General features: G+C 46.6%; 1 protein-coding gene across 2 annotated transcripts in view; it reads right to left on the reverse strand.

Moving 5' to 3' along the window:
- Positions 1 to 19,596, reverse strand: part of akap13 (A-kinase anchoring protein 13) — a 113,750-nt gene that overhangs the window by 12,607 nt on the left and 81,547 nt on the right. For both annotated transcript variants that reach the window (XM_031285546.2, XM_036003774.1), the window contains 20 exons: positions 19,097 to 19,156; positions 18,865 to 19,003; positions 18,313 to 18,421; positions 16,463 to 16,505; positions 15,797 to 15,908; positions 12,841 to 13,006; positions 7,407 to 7,474; positions 7,106 to 7,163; positions 5,622 to 5,796; positions 5,308 to 5,414; positions 4,865 to 5,011; positions 4,656 to 4,765; positions 4,425 to 4,568; positions 2,494 to 2,619; positions 2,261 to 2,378; positions 1,979 to 2,099; positions 1,465 to 1,595; positions 1,256 to 1,332; positions 1,104 to 1,170; positions 851 to 965 (listed from right to left, as the gene is read on the reverse strand). In XM_031285546.2, coding sequence (XP_031141406.2) covers positions 851 to 965; positions 1,104 to 1,170; positions 1,256 to 1,332; positions 1,465 to 1,595; positions 1,979 to 2,099; positions 2,261 to 2,378; positions 2,494 to 2,619; positions 4,425 to 4,568; positions 4,656 to 4,765; positions 4,865 to 5,011; positions 5,308 to 5,414; positions 5,622 to 5,796; positions 7,106 to 7,163; positions 7,407 to 7,474; positions 12,841 to 13,006; positions 15,797 to 15,908; positions 16,463 to 16,505; positions 18,313 to 18,421; positions 18,865 to 19,003; positions 19,097 to 19,156 — 2,193 coding nt within the window. The remainder of the gene's footprint in view (positions 1 to 850; positions 966 to 1,103; positions 1,171 to 1,255; positions 1,333 to 1,464; positions 1,596 to 1,978; positions 2,100 to 2,260; positions 2,379 to 2,493; positions 2,620 to 4,424; positions 4,569 to 4,655; positions 4,766 to 4,864; positions 5,012 to 5,307; positions 5,415 to 5,621; positions 5,797 to 7,105; positions 7,164 to 7,406; positions 7,475 to 12,840; positions 13,007 to 15,796; positions 15,909 to 16,462; positions 16,506 to 18,312; positions 18,422 to 18,864; positions 19,004 to 19,096; positions 19,157 to 19,596) is intronic.

Raw genomic sequence — 19,596 nt, forward strand, 5'->3', positions numbered from 1 at the left:
ATCATCTTACATTCATATCACCCAAATGATGTGTGCAATGTGCATCATATGGATGGGTGCACTGCATATATATGGTTAACTGTGCAAGGGTAAAAGGCTTTCATCAACATCTACAACACAGCCTTGATGATGCATTGCTTGCTGACATATTATAAGACAGATATAATCAGGTCATCACAAAATGTCCTTTGTCAACACATGAAAATAATTTAAGAAAACAATAAAAGTAGCCATTGAAATAAAGTGCTTGATTTGTAATTTAAGACTGCCATGGTGCTAGTGGGGGAGGGGCAGTGCACGGTCTGAACTGCAGCATCTCCAGCAACACAGAGCTGCCTGTGGACGCCTGTCTGTAAATAATGCCGGGAAAAACAATCGCCAAACGCAGCAGCCGCGTATCGGCCATAAAAACGCAAATATCGGCCCGATATATCGGCCGGCCGATAAAATCGGTCTATCACTAGTATGTAGCAAACATAAATTAATCATAATAATAATACATGTGAATAAGATTGATAAGAGGGAATGTTGGTCCCTATCGATTATAAACGAGTTAAGATGACACTGTATGAATTAAGACACTTTGTTTTTTTTATATATGAGATGTTGTGTATCTATGTGATAGAAATAAACTAAACTCAAACTAAACTGAAACAGCACATTGTCTGGATGTGTTGGGCTTCTTAAATGAGATGGACTCGACATGGGAGATGATGACAAACCGCAGAACATTGACATGAGGACATGTCTTCATCCTCGGAGCAGTTTGGGGAGCATGAAACACAACTCAACCCTGCTGACACTGTGTGTGTGTGTGTGTGTGTGTGTGTGTGTGTGTGTGTGCGCTCACATGCAGTGCATGGCGTCCTGTATGATGGCCCTCCACGTGTTGCGCTCCTCCTTGCTGCTGGCCAACACCTCCACCATCTCGGGCTTCTCTGTACCAGCTGTGATCAGGAAGAGCCCTGCAGCACACACAACCTGATCAGTGTTTCACATTCAGCCCCGCCTTCATTTAGACACTTTTGGATCATACTAAATTCAAACCCAGCCTTAAGAAATGAATGTACTGCAGTGGATAGAAGGAAAAGAAGAAGGCTGACCTCGCTCCTCATTAGCCACTTCTCTGACTATCAGATTCTGCAAAGAGATGACAGTCGAGCGCTGGTCCTGAGGACAAACATCCATATCCACATCAGGCTCAATCTTCTATGATACTGTATTTCTACATGAAATATGAAAATGTGCTTCTTACCAATGAGGCAAAGACATATTTCTGGTCTTTTTCCTGAAGAAAGACCAACACGTCGGACAGGAGCATGGCCTGGACATCTGCAGCACAAAGAAACAGAGATGAGTGAGTCTCTCTGCAGAGCTAAGCAATCAACACGTGTGTGTGTGTGTGTGTGTGTGTGTGTGTGTGTGTGAGATTAAGGATGCATGAAGAGTGGAAACGTGGTGCACCTTTGAGCCGTCCAGCAGAGTTTTTCAGCTGCAGCGCTCCGTCATGCAGCAGCTTCCTCCCTCTGATCAGGTCCTCTTTAGCAAACATCTGCCCACTCTTCATCCTCATGATGGACTTACTGTCAGTGCGACTGGAGACAGAGACAGCATGTTTACCAGTCAGCGCTCATCATACAGTTACAGAGAAGACATGTCCCAGCTGATCCTCCTGCCTCTGTCCAGAAACTCTGGCTCTTAGAACACATTGATGTCCACATCCAGAGGAGAACCTGTCTACAATATGGAGCTGATATGAGGCAGCTCACTGCTATGAGAAGCCGCCTAGACCAAAATTGAATACTTCCCTTGCACATACATAAATACAGGTGTGTTACACAGTTCCTGCTGTATTAGTAGCAGTTCATCAGCTAGCACTGGACGTTTTTCCACCTCAGACGATAAACGGAGTGTGTTTTCTGAACATGTGACTGCCATAAACCTTTCGGTCTCTGTCAGCTTCAGTGTGTGGCTGTACCTGTAGACCTCTTTCAGCCTCTGCTTCTTCTCCTGCTCGTTGACTTTACTGTCCACAGCCGTGATCAGCTGCTTCACACAGCGCAGAGCGTCACACACACAGCCGTGGTCTGAATCCGAGTCTGTTGGAGCACAGAGACTTGTTCAGACAGGAGAATGCGCCTCACTACAGACTATAGTTAACATGTTCTCTGTGGCTGAATAAAGATCTCATCACCATCTTAAATCACAGCACAGATACACAACACAACGTGCACACCCTTCGCTGGCTGTGTCTCCTGACCTTTAGTGTGCTGGAGGATCCTCTGGATGAGAACGGGATATTTGGTGATCCTCTGAGTGACCAACAGAATACACTCTGGAATACTGAGCCTGCGCACAATGCTGCTGCTCATCGTTCTCTGCACACACACAAGCAGCACTTCACAATCACATATGTGCCATATGAAATATAGAATATATGTATATATAAATATACATGTGATATAAAGGAGCTGGTGTGAGATGAGTGCTGACCTTGATGAAAGCCTGGAAGCGTTTATCTTTGGCGTGGAGGTCTTTGTACAGATTGACAGCTTCATTGTGACGACTGCAGAACTTCCCGTAAACCTTCTTCATACGATCAGCACTGCAGCCTGAAAACTGAATTCAAACACACAATATATATTACTGCTCCTATTCGATTTAAACTCTTTAATGTGCACATGAACTGATTACATGTGACGAATACAATTGATTGTCAAGTCAATGTATTCATTTGTTTTATGTATTTAAAGGACAATTCTGGCGCAAAATGAACCTAGGGGTTATTAACAGATGTGTAGCCACTCTGTCGCTCTCTGGGACATGTTTTCATGCTAATCTAATGTGTTTGGAGCTTGAAACAAGCTAGCGCGGACCACTGATTAGCTTACAACGCTAGTATTCGGAGCACAGGGAAAGTAAAAACAAATCGCTATTTATACCACTAAAAAGGCTCAAAATATCACCAAACTTCAACGGTAGCATAATGAGGGTCCCTAAATGTTAACCGAAGCATTGAGAACTTTGTAAGTGTACAGACAGTTTATTAAAAAGATAGTTTAGAAAGACAGTCACGTTCTCGTATACAGGCAACCGCCGTCTTGGGAGCTACTGTCTTTCTAATCTATCTTTTTAATAAACTGTCTGTGGGTACACATCTGTTATTAACCCCTAGGTTCGTTTTGTGCCAGAACTGTCCTTTAAGTTGTTTAATTGAACATTCAAAGAGTTCATTTGTTTAAACAGATACAAGCCATATTTAAAGTTATGTGACCTGGATTGATATTCATTAGAGTGTAAAAAAAGAAAGAAAAAAAAAACATGATTTAGGAATATACATACATTTCTTTTTGCAAATGAAACCTTCAGAAGGGCCAAATGGAATTCCACTAGTTGAGAGTAAACCCCCGGACCTTTCCTCTAACACCACCCTCAGTAGAGAACTTGTGTGGACCAGTCTGGCTTTAGACCTTGACATCTGCTGTCTCCAGTAAAAAGTAGTGTACTACTAGCGCTACTACTGAAAATTTGGTAACGAAACGTAGTTCCTTTTTCAATTCGGACAGATTTGACAGTGACAGCTGCCTTCTCAGCTGCGCGATCACAAGCTCCACACAGGATGTGACAGAGGCTGGTAGCAGAGCAATCATGGCAAGCGAGAAGCAGCCAAAGCTAACTTTTGAGAGCGTTTTAAGCTGCGTGGCTTTTTGCTAGACGGCGCTCTGAGCCAGGCAGACACAAAGCTGACAACCTCACAGATGGATGCGGTGGAGATGGCCTCATACATACATGCAGCGGACCGCCATGGACTTGTGTCGGTTGCACGGACATGCAAGGATTTCCAGAAAAGAGCTGCATGTGTCTAGGACAATGCACGGACCATCGTGGCTGTGCGACCGGTACAAGTCGATACAGACATTACATAGTATACACTAACACCGTGTAACGTGATGACCTGCTGATGGCATTCAACCCGTGCTGGACTCGTTCATAATGAATCAGCGTCACTCTGTGAGGAGAGAATCCAGCCTGCAGTGGAGTTCAGACACTTCACTGATGAACCACAGATTGGCTTTATGGTCAAAGATAGTTTTTGTATAATTAACTTCAGTCTCTGCCAGAGACCCCTGCTTTTAAAAGTAATGTAAAAGTAACGAGTAAAGTAAAAGTTACTTTCCATAGGGGTAACTAAGTAAGGTAACGGATTACTTTTTTAAGAAGTAACGAGTAACGAGCAAACACTACTTTTTAAAAGTAACTTCCCCAACACTGGCTGTCTCTAACCTTTTAACACAAAAGGTACATGAATATGAACATGTAATGTATTGTATGCTTTGACCAATTATTGATTTTTAAAGTCAATTTCAAAAACAGAACTCAGAACAGAAGGCACACCCTTCTCTTCTTCTCTTCTTCTGGCTCACCTGGCTGAGCAGGACGTCCCCGATGCTGCAGATCAGGAAGCTGCTGTCCTTCTGCCCCTCAGTGGAAGACGCTCTCTTCCTCTCCAGGAGCAACGTGAGGAAATGTGTGTGCGTGTCCAACAGGTCGTCCATAACTGGGAAAATCTACAGAGAACAATCAACAGACGGGGCCCTTAATGTGTGTATCTCAAAGATGAATATTGTTGTGTGTATGTCCAGAGGTTAGCTCACCTTGTCCAGAGTTTGAGAGTCCAGCTGCAGCTCCTTCTGAAGGCCTTTATAGTACACGTCAGACATGATCTTCAGAGTCCTCACATGGTGGAACTCTGTCTGGTACAGCTCTGTGGAGACACACACCTCTTACTGTATGTCCACCTGTACGCACACCGCAGCGGCAATAACACATCAAGTATTATATTATTCATAGATTTATATCTTACCATAGATGACGTCTTGTTTCTTGATCTCATCTTTTTTCAACGTTTTCAAGAACTTCTTATCCATGGTGCCGCTCCAGGAATCAGCTTCCAGATCTTTAATGTCCCACTCAAACTCTCCCATCAGCTGACCGTCCATCATCTCAGTACCTACACACACACAGACACACACACACACCGACACACGTACAGACAGACCGACACACACACACACACACACACACAGACACACACACACACACACACACACACACACACACACACACACACAGAAATAATTAGGTCAGATGCAGGAATCTGCGTCAATCAAAGAAAACTTTCTGTTGATCAGCTTTGTCAGACACTCCTTTTCTTCTCAGTGTGTGTGTGTGTGTGTGTGTGTGTGTGTGTGTGTGTGTGTGTGTGTGTTTGTGTGTTTGTGTGTGTGTGTGTGTGTATGTGTGTACCTTCATCAGTGAGTGACTCGGTGGAGGCGTTGACTTTGCTCCCCTGATGGAGAGAGTCAGTGGACTGGGACAGAAACTTCAGGCCTTTGAGTGGGACATCATCTAACCTGGAAGGAACAAACCATGAACGTGGAGAAGTTTTTAAAAATTCTACAAATAATCACAACCTTAAGTTCTATAGCACATATACAGGCTGCTTCACACTGACACAGGAAACAAAGAAAGATGTACCGAGACAATAGAATCAGACAGGCTGCGATTGTGGATGTGCGTGCGTGCGTGTGTGTGTTTGTGTGGGTGTGTGGGTTCCTCACCCTGCTATGTTGCTAGTGGAGATGCTTTTGGCCAGGTTGCTGTGTGTGTTGAAGATGCTGGGGTGTCTCCGTGGAAACAGGACAGGGAACTGGTCGTCAGGGCTGGTTGCTGTGGTCCAGCGGTCCCGGGAGGACGAGGACGATGTGGACGACGCAGACGATGCTGAAGATGTCGCTGCGTGCACACAACACACTTCATATCATTACTGCGTCGTTTGATAGGGAACGTAGATGTGTGATTGAGACTGAGGTGTCTCTTTGAACAGATCTTTAGCAGTAATGATAATTAATTATTAGATAAATACAGTAGATATTAGATAAATAATACTGTATCTAATACTGCCCCCCCTCCCTTCCACCTGCAGCTTCATGGGAAGAGTAATGTGTACCAATTCAGATTCTCTTGGACTCGTTATCATTGCTAATGGAGACTTTCTCTCACTGCACTGGCATTAAAGAATACTGTAGAGAGAGAAGTTGTGTTCCAGTGCGCCCTCAGTGTGACATACTGACGTGTGATAGAGACTGACAATACCATTAGCTTCAGAAGAAAAGTGAATGTGTGCTCACTTCTTGTTAAGAGACACTAACTGGATAAAACACGTCACACATCATCCCAGCTGTTACTGTTGTAAAGAGGAAAAAGATGATGAACAAACTAAATAAAGCAATGGACAGACTTTAGAAGTCTGCAGAAACTGAAAGGTTCTGATGGTAATGATGGAGGTATCCGTTGGTGTCCCCTGAGGTTCACTCAGCAACAATCCGTTGTGTGTGGTGTGTGTGTGAGTGGAGTGTGTGCCAAAGTCTAATCAAGCACTGTGATCCATGTCTGTCCAGATAGGAACAGTGTTTACTGTCCTGCTGGGTGGACGGTGTCCTCTGGCTTTCTGACTCTTTGGGCCCTAATTTAACGATGTAAACGCACAGCGTGAAGCGCCTGGCGCAGGTGCGTTTAGGGCGTGTCTAAATCCACTTTTGCTAGTTTGACAGCGGAAAAAAGGGTCCGTGCGCCGGGCGCGTGGTTCAAAAGGATTGTACTTAGTGTCTTCATTAATCAGAGGTGTGTTTTGGGCGTAACATGCAATAATCCAATCAGAGGGTCATCTCCTTTAAAAGCCAGGCGCATTTGGACCTTGGCCCATTGCTACTCTGATGGCGGCTTTGCACCGTAATATTTTTATTTGTAATCTTTTCCTTGTTTATGTGTTGCTGTGCGTCCCTGTGTGTGTAACAAGCATAGTGTGCGTGTACGCCAAGAATTCACCTGAACACACCTCCCTGTAAGACCAGCACGCCCATGGCCGCAAAGATGGGTGCAGATGCATTTGCTATTTAAACGACGTGGGCGCTGGACGGGAAACTGACAACTGCGTCGGTCTTAAACTAGCAAAGACACTTGGGTCGGGCTGTGCGCTGCGCCGGGTGCAAGATAGGACCTTTTGTCTCGTTAACATATTCAGCTGGTTTGGATGTGTTCTTACATTTACTCCTCATGTTCACAGCTGACCCAGGAACAGCTTCTGGCACCGGCGTCTGCTGCTGGAAACAAACACAGCACATCATGAGCTAGAAGCTAAAAATCAAAATCTTGTTCACTGGGAGGTTCTCAGAGTCCCATTGATCACAAGTCATAAAAACATGGATGCATGCTCTTCTGCTACTGCTATATATATATATATATAAGTAGAAGGTTCAAGTGGAGTGTGTGAAGGAGAGTATAAAAGTGATGAATTCAAAGATCTTTTTTTAGAGAAATAAAGGGTGTATAATAATGGGACCTACCTTTGTTTTGCTCTTTGTGCAGACAGACAGACTCTCTCTGCAGCTCTTATGGACACTGGCTCCACAGTCTGCAGACAACACATGATGATCATTAGAAACAAGCATATTCCACATCCCGTTGGAACGATGTAGAGGACCGTTGGGTGAAAGAGGTCTGGCGATTTTTTTCTCACTTTAGCTCATTGAATGCCACGCAGCAACAGATGACAGTGAAAGTTTCATTCTGCTGGTGATATTAGCCTTTCTAACCCAAAACCAATCAACGCACAGGGTTTCCCAGTGACTCGTGGTAGTGCGGCACACCTGGCCAGAAACCTAGCTAACATAGCTGCTAAAACCCTGATGCTAGCGGCACACTGTGCCTTGATAAACCCAACCATCCATCCATCCATCCATCCATCTTCGTCTGCTTATCTGGTATCGGGTCGCGGGGGGAGCAGCTCCAGCAGGGGACCCCAGACTTCCCAACCATTCAGTTCAGATGAATAACATCTAAAGTATCTCAGGGGTGATGTTGCTTTTAAAGTACTCATATTATGCTTTTTGGCTTTTTCCCTTTCCTTTATTGTGTTATATATCTTTTTTGTCCTCTCCTGGAACCATCACCTTATCGTGGTGGAGAGGTTTGTGTGTCCCTATGAACCTGAGGGCTGTGTTGTCTGGAGCTTTGTGCTCCTGGTAGGGTCTCCCAAGGCAAAGTGGTCTCAGGGGAGGGGCCAGACAAAGAATGGTTCAAAAACCCTATGAAAAAACGAGGTAGAGATGGAGTGACCCTGCCCGGAGGAAGCCCGGGGCCCCCGTCTGGAGCCAGGCCCAGATGGAGAGCCCGTCAGCGAGCGCCTGGTGGCCGGGTTTGCCACGGAGCCCGGCCGGGCACAGCCCGAAAAAGCTACGTGGCACCTCTCTCTCCAACCCATGGGCCCACCACCTGTGGGAGGAACCGCTGGGGTCGGGTGCGCTGCCACATGGGTGGCAGTGAAGGTCAGGGGCCTCGACGGACCAGACCCGGGCAGCAGACGCTGGCTCTGGGGACGTGGAACGTCACCTCTCTGTGGGGGAAGGAGCCGGAACTTGTGCGGGAGGTGGAGCGCTACCAGTTGGATCTGGTGGGGCTTACCTCTACGCACAGTCTCGGTTCTGGAACCATACTCCTGGATAGGGGTTGGACTCTTTTCTTCTCCGGAGTTGCCCAGGGTGTGAGGCGCCGGGCGGGTGTGGGGATACTCACAAGCCCCCGGCTGAGCGCCGCTACGTTGGAGTTTACCCCGGTGGACGAGAGGGTCGCCTCCCTACGCCTGCGGGTTGTGGGGGGGAAAACTCTGACTGTTGTTTGTGCGTATGCACCAAACAAGAGCTCGGAGTATTCGGCCTTCTTGGAGACCTTGAATGGAGTCCTGTATGGGGCTCCAGTGGGGGACTCCATAGTTCTGCTGGGGGACTTCAACGCGCACGTGGGAAATGATGGAGACACATGGAGAGACGTGATTGGGAGGAACGGCCTCCCTGATCTAAACCAGAGTGGTTGTTTGTTGTTGGACTTCTGTACTAGTCATGGATTGTCTATAACGAACACCATGTTCGAACATAGGGATGCTCATAAGTGTACTTGGTACCAGAGCACCCTAGGCCAAAGGTCAATGATCGATTTTATAATCGTTTCATCTGATCTGAGGCCGTATGTTTTGGACACTCGGGTGAAGAGAGGGGCAGAACTGTCAACTGATCACCATCTGGTGGTGAGTTGGGTCAGAGGGTGTGGGAAGACTCTGGACAGACCTGGTAAGCCCAAACGGGTAGTGCGGGTAAATTGGGAACATCTGGAGGAGGCCCCTGTCCGACAGACTTTCAACTCACACCTCCGGCGGAGCTTTTCGTGCATCCCTGTGGAGGCTGGGGGCATTGAACCTGAGTGGACAATGTTCAAAGTTTCCATTGCTGAAGCTGCGGCGGGGAGCTGTGGTCTTAGGGTCTTAGGTGCCTCAAGGGGCGGTAACCCACGAACACCGTGGTGGACACCGGTGGTCAGGGAAGCCGTCCGACTGAAGAAGGAGTCTTTCCGGGATATGTTATCCCAGAGGACTCCGGAGGCAGTTGCAAGGTACCGAAGGGCTGCAGCCTCTGCCGTGAAAGAGGCAAAGCAGCAGGTGTGGGAGAAGTTCGGAGAAGACATGGAGAAGGACTTTCGGTCGGCACCAAGGTGCTTCTGGAAAACCGTTCGCCACCTCAGGAGGGGGAAGCGGGGAACCATCCAAGCTGTGTACAGTAAGGATGGGACGCTGTTGACCTCAACTGAGGAGGTAATAGGGCGGTGGAAGGAGCACTTTGAGGAACTCCTAAATCCGACTAATACGCCCTCTATGGTAGAGGCAGAGCTGGAGGATGATGGGGGATTGTCGTCAATTTCCCTGGTGGAAGTTGCTGAGGTAGTTAAACAACTCCACAGTGGCAAAGCCCCAGGGATTGATGAGATCCGTCCAGAAATGCTTAAAGCTCTGGGTGTGGAGGGGTTGTCTTGGTTGACACGCCTCTTCAACATTGCGTGGAAGTCGGGGACGGTGCCTAAGGAGTGGCAGACCGGGGTGGTGGTTCCCCTTTTCAAAAAGGGGGACCAGAGGGTGTGTGCCAATTACAGGGGTATCACACTTCTCAGCCTCCCCGGTAAAGTCTACTCCAAGGTGCTGGAAAGGAGGGTTCGGTCGATAGTCGAACCTCAGGTTGAAGAGGAACAATGCGGATTCCGTCCTGGTCGTGGAACAACGGACCAGATCTTTACTCTCGCAAGGATCCTGGAGGGAGCCTGGGAGTATGCCCAACCGGTCTACATGTGCTTTGTGGATCTGGAGAAGGCGTATGACCGGGTCCCCCGGGAGATACTGTGGGAGGTGCTGCGGGAGTATGGGGTGAGGGGGTCCCTTCTCAGGGCCATCCAATCTCTGTACGACCAAAGCGAGAGCTGTGTCCGGGTTCTCGGCAGTAAGTCGGACTCGTTTCAGGTGAGAGTTGGCCTCCGCCAGGGCTGCGCTTTGTCACCAATCCTGTTTGTAGTATTTATGGACAGGATATCGAGGCGTAGTCGGGGTGGAGAGCGGTTGCAGTTTGGTGAGCTGGGGATCTCATCGCTGCTTTTTGCGGATGATGTGGTCCTGACGGCATCGTCGGCCTGTGACCTTCAGCACTCACTGGATCGGTTCGCAGCCGAGTGTGAAGCGGCTGGGATGAGGATCAGCACCTCTAAATCTGAGGCCATGGTTCTCAGCAGGAAACCGATGGAGTGCCTTCTCCAGGTAGGGAATGAGTCTTTACCCCAAGTGAAGGAGTTCAAGTACCTTGGGGTATTGTTCGCGAGTGAGAGGACAATGGAGCGGAAGATTGGTCGGAGAATCGGCGCAGCGGGTGCGGTATTACACTCAATCTATCGCACCGTTGTGACGAAAAGAGAGCTGAGCCAGAAGGCAAAGCTCTCAATCTACCGGTCAGTTTTCGTTCCTACCCTCACCTATGGTCATGAAGGCTGGGTCATGACCGAAAGAACGAGATCCAGGGTACAAGCGGCCGAAATGGGTTTCCTCAGGAGGGTGGCTGGCGTCTCCCTTAGAGATAGGGTGAGAAGCTCAGTCATCCGTGAGGAGCTCGGAGTAGAGCCGCTGCTCCTTCGCGTCAAATGGAGCCAGTTGAGGTGGTTCGGGCATCTGGTAAGGATGCCCCCTGGGCGCCTCCCTAGGGAGGTTTTCCAGGCACGTCCAGCTGGGAGGAGGCCTCGGGGAAGACCCAGGACTAGGTGGAGGGATTATATCTCCAACCTGGCCTGGGAACGCCTCGGGATCCCCCAGTCGGAGCTGGTTAATGTGGCTCGGGAAAGGGAAGTTTGGGGTCCCCTGCTGGAGCTGCTACCCCCGCGACCCGTTACCGGCTAAGCGGAAGAAGATGGATGGATGGATCTTTTTTGTGCATGTTATAGGTTTACAAAGTGAAAAAGCCCAAAGTCCCCCTCCAAAGGGACTTACCATCTCCAACAGAAAACACTGTTCATAAACTGCTCTATTGTAGTCCAGCCTTTACTTCAGAGACAAACGTGGTCACTTTGGAACACACGTTATAATGCTCTCCTAGCTGCTAGCTGGCACGCCCTGGTATACGTGCAGGTATATTAGGTGTATATTTAGTGTCCCAAATTCCCCATACAATGTCCTTAATTAATTATGAACCTGCTAAACCACCTGTGCTACCTTAACCCTAACCTGTCTCAAATAAGACCCTCATCATTTTTTGGAAAATAATTTGGGACACTAAACTGCACATAAGCCGCACGCCCTCATCCTCTGCTTCTGACTGGCTAGTAGTCCTTACCTAGGTACTGTGCATGTGCGACTCCCAACAAAGATGGAACAGAAGTGAGATGTCTCACTCTGTAGCTAAAACAGAGAGCTCAACACACAGGGTGAGAAGAGGAGCTGCAGCAATGTGCAGTACAACATAAATATGGTGTTTATTGAAAATTAAGCCATGTAAACCTATTCTGATATAACCTCTAAATATAATTATGAACCTGCAAATCTGCATAATATGAACACTTTAAAAGAAACACGTCTTTGTTCTTCAGAGGTCCTCTGACTTTAGCTTCCTTGGGAATTTGTTCCACTCTGAACTCTGTGAAAGGCCATTCTCCTTTAGCATTATCTCAGTATGCTGAGCTTCTTCGCACTCATAAAGACCAACTTCGGCTGGAGAGCTAGATTCCCCTCAAACACCACCATTCCTACTCCTGGATAGATTCTTCCTCCTACATAATGATTTATTAGCACAGCTTTTTAATCTGTGAGCAGCTGAGACTGACTGTGATACATAGAAGAGCAGGAGCTTTCAGAGGGAGAGAGAACTGGTGAGAACACAAAACATGCTGCCCCCAATCCCCCCACCTCCCCCCGCCCCACACACACCCCCACAGTCTTCTATTTTTAAAATCAATAAAGAGATCAACGACCACTGCAGTGGTACAGGGGACTACAGGAAGTGCAAAATGACTGAAATCATTCATTAGCCTATGGAGACTGACTTCTACTTGTACTGCAATACTTTTTATTTGGATGGACTCACTTTATTCATTATTTAAAATAATAATGAACATTTCCCTACAGGTAGACTAAGAGAGCAAATCAGAGGGATTCATAAAGGTTTGGCTTCTTTCCTGCCAGGTTTGGAAATGAATGAGTTCTTTTAAAAAAAAAAAAAAAACGGATATGACTGGAGTGTTGAAACTCTGTTTGAGAAACAAAAAGTTAAAGGGAAATGAGACAGTTACGTCACAGTGAAACTACGGAAGACTAGAAGAGGAAGAGGTGGCCACAGAGGAGGAGGAATAAAAAGAGGAAGGAAGGAGGGGGTGGGAACGTTAAGATGAGACAGAGAAGAAGAGAAAGGAAGGAGAGAGTCTTACTGCTGCAGAGGAAGCTTTCCTTGCTGGGCAGAGCTTTGCTGCAGTGCTGACAGCCGGCTGTGGAAGGACATGAACTGACCAAGATGAAGAGATGACCGTTGGTACTCTTCTTTTCTCTCTCTTTACTCTCTCGTGCCTTCTCTCCTTTCCTCTCCTTCTCCTTCTCCTGGAAGCAACAGAAGCGATAGAAAATCAATAGAGAAAAGATTCAGGGACATATGTTGTTTATGGATGACATATTTGGATTGTTGATGCTGTAATTCCATTGGCTGGTAACACATAAGTCATGAAGTCTGCAACACTGCCCACACTGTCCTAATATACCCAGAGAGATATGATTTATGTTATGGAATAACCCATATGGCAAAATCTAAACTGTGATAGCGCCCAACAATAATATGTGTACATATGTGAAAACAAAGTGCAGACACCTCTGTCGACAGATATCTGCATGTGAAGGCAGAATCTGGAGGCAACAGGAGCAGATTTTAGTATCGGAAGCATTCTGTTTTCCGTCTGTAGTCAGAGTAGTATTGACCAATCACGTTTGAGAGGGCTTTGGCTGCACGCAAGTAAACAGTCCGTGTGGAGAGCAAAAGACGCGGAACACATTTTATAAGTGTTCTTTTAAATCTATCTGCATTCATCTGAAGATGTCTGTTTATAGAGCTTATCCGATATTATTTCTCATAGAAGAATGTGTGGTGTGACTTCAGACACAGTTTCAGCTAGCTGTGGGTGAATGATGACATGAGGCTGAATATAAGTTGAGGGATGGAACCTGACAGTAAAGCCCTGTTGCTTTAGATATTATTTTTGCCATCTATACATCGGTCTGTAAAATGCCAAAGTGCAGTGATGAAATTAATTTGATGAGTGAAGTTTTGAATTCATCCCAATCTGAAGTAGAGGTTGCACTCTGGATGGATATTGAGCCGCTCACAGTGTCACATGAAGCCCCTCCTGACTAGAGGATGGATACCCGACCCGAGCGGATCCTGACGGGATCCTGACGGGCTCCTGACGGGCTGGGCCGGGTTTGGACAGATATTTAGAAATGATGTTCAGGTACGGGTCGGGCTCGGTCACATCAGTGCGCCTCTTGTGCGCGCCTGTGTTAACGGGCGCTTGTTGCCCCGTGTGCGCTGATTGCACTCATCTGTTGACATTTCTGAATGCCTTCCTACAGTTGCTTAATAAAAACGGGCTTTCCACACAAACAAACGTACATGTGTCATTAGTATGAGTAAAAAATTAGATTTTAACTGTGTCGGACTGGGGTCGGGTCCGGTTACTGCTCTGTCGTACGCAGGCCAGGCTCGTACAGAAAAATGCGGCCTGATCTGCACTCTACTCCTGACCCGCTGGGAGAGTCTTTGTGCTTCAGGACAGAACTTTACACCTCCACGCATAGAAAACATGGTGACCAGACAGAACTTTACACCACAAAGCTCCTCTGTGAGCTGCACACACAAAGAAGTGAATGGATGTTTTCTTCTTTCCTTACATTCGGATTGTACCTTTGACTTTTTTAATCAAAAAAAGAAAAATCTTTTCTTGATCGTTGTACTGATGATTGGACCAGGATAGTTCTTGGAGAGACTCAACTGTCTGGCAGTTTGTGTAACTTTTTGAAAGAGACAATCACAGACTTTACACAGTCTGTTTGAGTAAAGTGATCTCTCCCATCAGCTGTGCTGTTTGTTTTGATGGCGAGAGGAAAGTGATCTCATGTTGTAAATAGGATGAAACGATCACATCACTGTCCACTCGTGTATTCTTTTTTCATGCACCTTGTTACCAAGTGAGCAACAAACCTCTGGTCACTCTCTGATACTCCACTAAACACACACACACACACACACACACACTTCTTACCTCATCCGATCTCCACCTCACAGAGAGACTGAACCCACTCAGCATGGCTGTAACTGTCCTCCTCTCTGTCTGTCTGTCTGTCTGTCTGTCTGTCTGTCTGTCTTTCTGTCTGTCTGTCCGTCTGTCCGTCTGTCCGTCTGTCGTCTTCTAATCCTCAGTGTAAATCCTGTCTGTCTGGATTTTGTGTTGTCGTCTTTTAGATTGAGTCATTGTGGACAAGCTGCTGCTGCTCATCGTCTGTCTGCGTTCAAATCAGGAAGTGAGCTACCATCTAACATCTAGACAAACACACACACACACACACACACACACACACACACAGAGTTCCCCTTCCACTTTTGTATGCTGACTTTTGCAGAACTCCCATCATCTTCACACAGCCACCACTTCAGCCCACACCCTCAGTATGTTAGAACCTAATGACTGAAATTCATCTTCCAAGATGTCATTTTAAATGTAGGATTATTATAGTTTAGAAACATTTCTATTATGCTTTCATGTTTTGTTCTTAATGTGGTTCATGGACCTTTTATCTTGATAAATATTTTTGTCTCATTCACTTATTTGAATATTTAGTTTCACTTCTTGTTTGCTGGGTTACGGTCGTATTCTTCTAAAGTTAATGATGAACATATGATTAGGCGTAAAACTTGAGTTTAAAGTGAATTTGTTCCTCTAATAGGTGACAGCACTAACATACCACAGGCCTGGCATCAGCTGGGTGGGTTGGGGTTAGATTCTAATACACTAATCAATCATCAGTGGTTGTATGATGTCATGTGCTGTGCATTTAGCTGTGGCTCTGGCTGTAAGAACAAGACAGTGCTATCCATGTCAGCCAATGTCTGACATGTTCTGCAGTGTCTTTCCATCTGCAGCAGTGTTCACTCGGTCCAGACCAAACACAGGGATGAGGCATGAGACTCTGACACAGCCTGGGACTATCTGGCTACAAGTGTCCAATCAGGAGAAAATAAATCACTACCATCACAGCTCGTGTGTGAATTTTGGAAGTGCACAGTGGACGATTTGCACGTGCGTGCACGCTGCAGTAACTTGATGCAGGCGTCGTTCTCACCTTGCCTTTCTTGCTCATCTTGTTGCGGAGGTAGCTGAACGTCCGACTGATTTTAGGCCCTCCTTTCCCCTCAGTGTCGCTCCGCAGAGGGCCCGGCTCCTCCTCCGAAATACTGACACACACAGACAGACACAGACAGACACACACACACACACACACACACACACACACACACACACACACACACACACACACACACACACACACACACACACACACACACATACACACAGACAGACAGACAGACACACACACACACAGGCACACACACAGACACACACAGACACACACGCGCACACACACACACACACACACACACACAGACACACACACACACACAGACAGACAGACACACACACACACACACAGGCACACGCGCACACACACACACAGACACACACACACACACACACAGACACACGCACGCACACACACACACACACACAAGATTATGCTTCAATACACATTACGTGTGAAAAGTTTTGCTGCCCGCTGGAAATTACATCACTGCACTAGAAGTAGCATGCATAGAACTACAGCCTGTGTCAATACCTGGAAAGTTATTGTGCTCAGCTGTGAGAGTGCAGCTTAAGAAGTAAAAAGACTTTTGAAAGCATGACTACATCTAACGACAGAGTGAAATCAATGATGAGTTTCCCTTCTTACCTGTATTCCAGGGAGCCCGAGTTACTGGAGAATGAGCTGACCGCTACAGGAAGCAAAGAGGACAGACGTCATGTGACAGCCACACTGCATGGCAACACTGTTTTATTGCACTGATTACCTCTGGGCCACAAACAGTAAATGGCAGTTCAGGTTTAGAGATTTGAGTTTACTGAAAGTACACCCACTTTAAGCCACACCTTCTCTCAACCAAGCACTCACATGACCTGAACATCCTTCCACCTGATGGATGTGTTTACGTTGCTATGGTTAGGGGTTTTGACCAATTTTCTTGGGAGTATTGAACATCACTTTTTTGCCAGCGCTCTCTGCATTGCACAGATATGAAACAGATCGTCTCATCTGCAGGAGCTCTTGCTAACACAGCAAATATTACCCCATTGTAAGGTCATGAGAACTCTTGGTGTGGTTAATATACAAGGGGGTAAGCGTCTGTCAACAACCCGTAGATCCTATGGTGCCATTTTGATGCTAACAAGCACTCACCCGCCGTTAGCATCCCATTGACTTCCTACTGCCACAGTAGAGGAATTACCGTATAGTACAGGAGAAGCTCGCAGGCAGTTTGGACTTCCATTAGCTGTTTAAGTGTAATTACTAATGTTAACTAGCATTTTAGTTAGCAATAATTAGCCTGTGCCTATGTTATCTCCTTACATATACCTACGCTCTCCGTCTCTGCTAGATTGGGAATGATTGAGATTTCTCTTGGCACAGCTACCAGAAGACTTTCAGACAGGTTGCTCATGTCACATCTACGTCGTCTCTCTCAGTTGGAGGCTGCTCAGTAACGCTCAGCGCTCACCGGAAAAGTGCTTCTAATTCACTTCACTGGTCTCCGTACAGAGCAGCGAGATCTGTTGGTCCATGTTATATACTGTCTATGTTAATATACTGTAGGTCTAAAGACGGACTTCCATTTTAGTAAACCTAGCGTTTTGATGGCGGCCATCTGTTTTCAAAGGAGACCTATCATGCTTTTACTTATTACTAAAAGGATAACAGTTCATAATAGTGTCATATGTTCATATTAAGTGTGTACAGAGCGTCTCAGACAGAGGGGGAGCACAGCTGCAGCATCCACAGGCAGGATGAGTTTTACTATATTAAAGCATGAAAACACAGTAGAGAGTAGTAGAAACACAAATCAAAAGTTTACACCTGAAAACAGTATTATATTTAATAGGTCGCCTTTAAAGCCAGTTGGCAGGCGTTCAGGACGCGATATTACGAATCCTACTATGGCCACGCCAAGACCCGCCCTTCAATAGCATTTATTGGCCAGGCGTCCATGCTTACGCAAGGTAACGTAACCCCATTTGTACAGGTCCTATCCCCTGACCAATCGGCTATCCTAACCTTAACCACTCAAGGTCAAATGCCTAACCCCAACCAATCGAGCTGCTTCGTAGGGCATGTCCATAGTGGGATTTGTAAATTTGCATTCAGGACAGGGACCGGGCTGAATACTGGAACAGAGTCAAAAGGACAGAGGAGACGCTCCTGTACAGTCCTCCTAATGTCCCAAGCATCAGCAGCTTTTCAGCACGGGACCATAAGCCAATAGAAGAGAAGCGTTTATGTTTGGGAAGGAGCGGGGAGACACTGAGGGAGAAGCTGACTCATCGCATTGATTGAGGAAATCCATTGGCTAAAGGGCATGGATGGACAGCAGCAGCATCAACAGGAAAGTTAAAGAACAATCTTCCTGCACAGCTGCACAAGTTCTGAGTGTGTGTGTGTGTGTGTGTGTGTGTGTGTGTGTGTGTGTGTGTAGGGTGGGGAGGTGGGGGGGATGAGGAAACAGAAAACAAATAGAAACAGAAACTCACCATCTATGTCGCGGTGACTAATGGCAACCATGGAGATGGATTTGGTGAGGGTTTGGTGATGGAACATGGCAGGATAGCTGTTTGTCACTGACAGTACCTGATGGGATGTCTGAACACACACACACACACACACACACACACACACACACACACACACACACACACACACACACACGCGGATATAATGATAATATTATTATAGCATTATTGATTTTCTATCTCCCCATCTATGTTACTCTATCTAGATATGTTACTAAATTAAATGAGGGTGAGGTATTTCCACTATCATTTTATTCCGTTCAGAAAACAATCTGTGGACGTTTAGTGAAACGGAAGCCCATCACCCAACTGTCTTCCACTTATTGTAGATATGGATGACTTCTGGATCATTGGTATTTTTGATCTGGCTTAGCTTTTAGTCTGAAAAGCCAACATGAACAGGAAGCTGGATTTAGCTTTCACTCCGCTTTATTTCAGAGGATGTATGAATGCTTACTTAATGTGACACACACACACACACACACACACACACACACACACACACACACACACCTGGCTGTCTCCATCCTGCTCCTCCTCGGTGAGGGACACCAGGGAGCCACTGTCCTGGCCTTCCAGCCTTGCAGTCCTGTCCTGGGGGTCAGCAGGGTGGGCTCCCCCCCTCTCCCCCCGCAGAGCCTCCAGGCTGTAGCTGCGTGCACACACAACACTAGCTATTAACCATCATCCTTTCACATGCTGCTGTGTTTCACAGTCCAGTTAATGCTTGGACCTGTATTGATACCTTCTGTTGTCTGTCTGCTCCTGGTCAGGACGAAGCAGGGTGGATGGACACCAACTCATACTGGAGGAATGGAAGGATGGAGGGATGAAGGGTGGATGTTGGAGAATGTGAAAAGATGTAAAAGAAAGAGGAGAGATGATTAGATGTCTGATGAAAGGATGTTTAAAATGTGGAATGAGATGGAGGAAATGAGGAGATGGATCCATGATGACAGAGATGTGTCTAACAATCAGGAACCGACTCAAACACTCAGCACGGAGGGACAAGCTTGGGTGCAACTTTATTTCAATTTGTCATCACAAACGTGGAAATCGAAAATCATCAGCTACAACCAGATACTAGCGGCTGGAAGATGTGTATCAGGGCAGAGTGGTGGGGCCTCCAGAGTTGTTAGGGTTAGGGTTGGATGTTTCAGAACCAACCTTGTCTCGGTTAGAAAACGAGCTGCTTTGAGCTACAGTGCAAAGCCTCGGCCTTTTTATTTTGCCAAAATCAGGGCG

This window comes from Sander lucioperca, chromosome 7 (assembly GCF_008315115.2).
Source record: "Sander lucioperca isolate FBNREF2018 chromosome 7, SLUC_FBN_1.2, whole genome shotgun sequence".
Classification (NCBI taxonomy): domain Eukaryota; kingdom Metazoa; phylum Chordata; class Actinopteri; order Perciformes; family Percidae; genus Sander; species Sander lucioperca.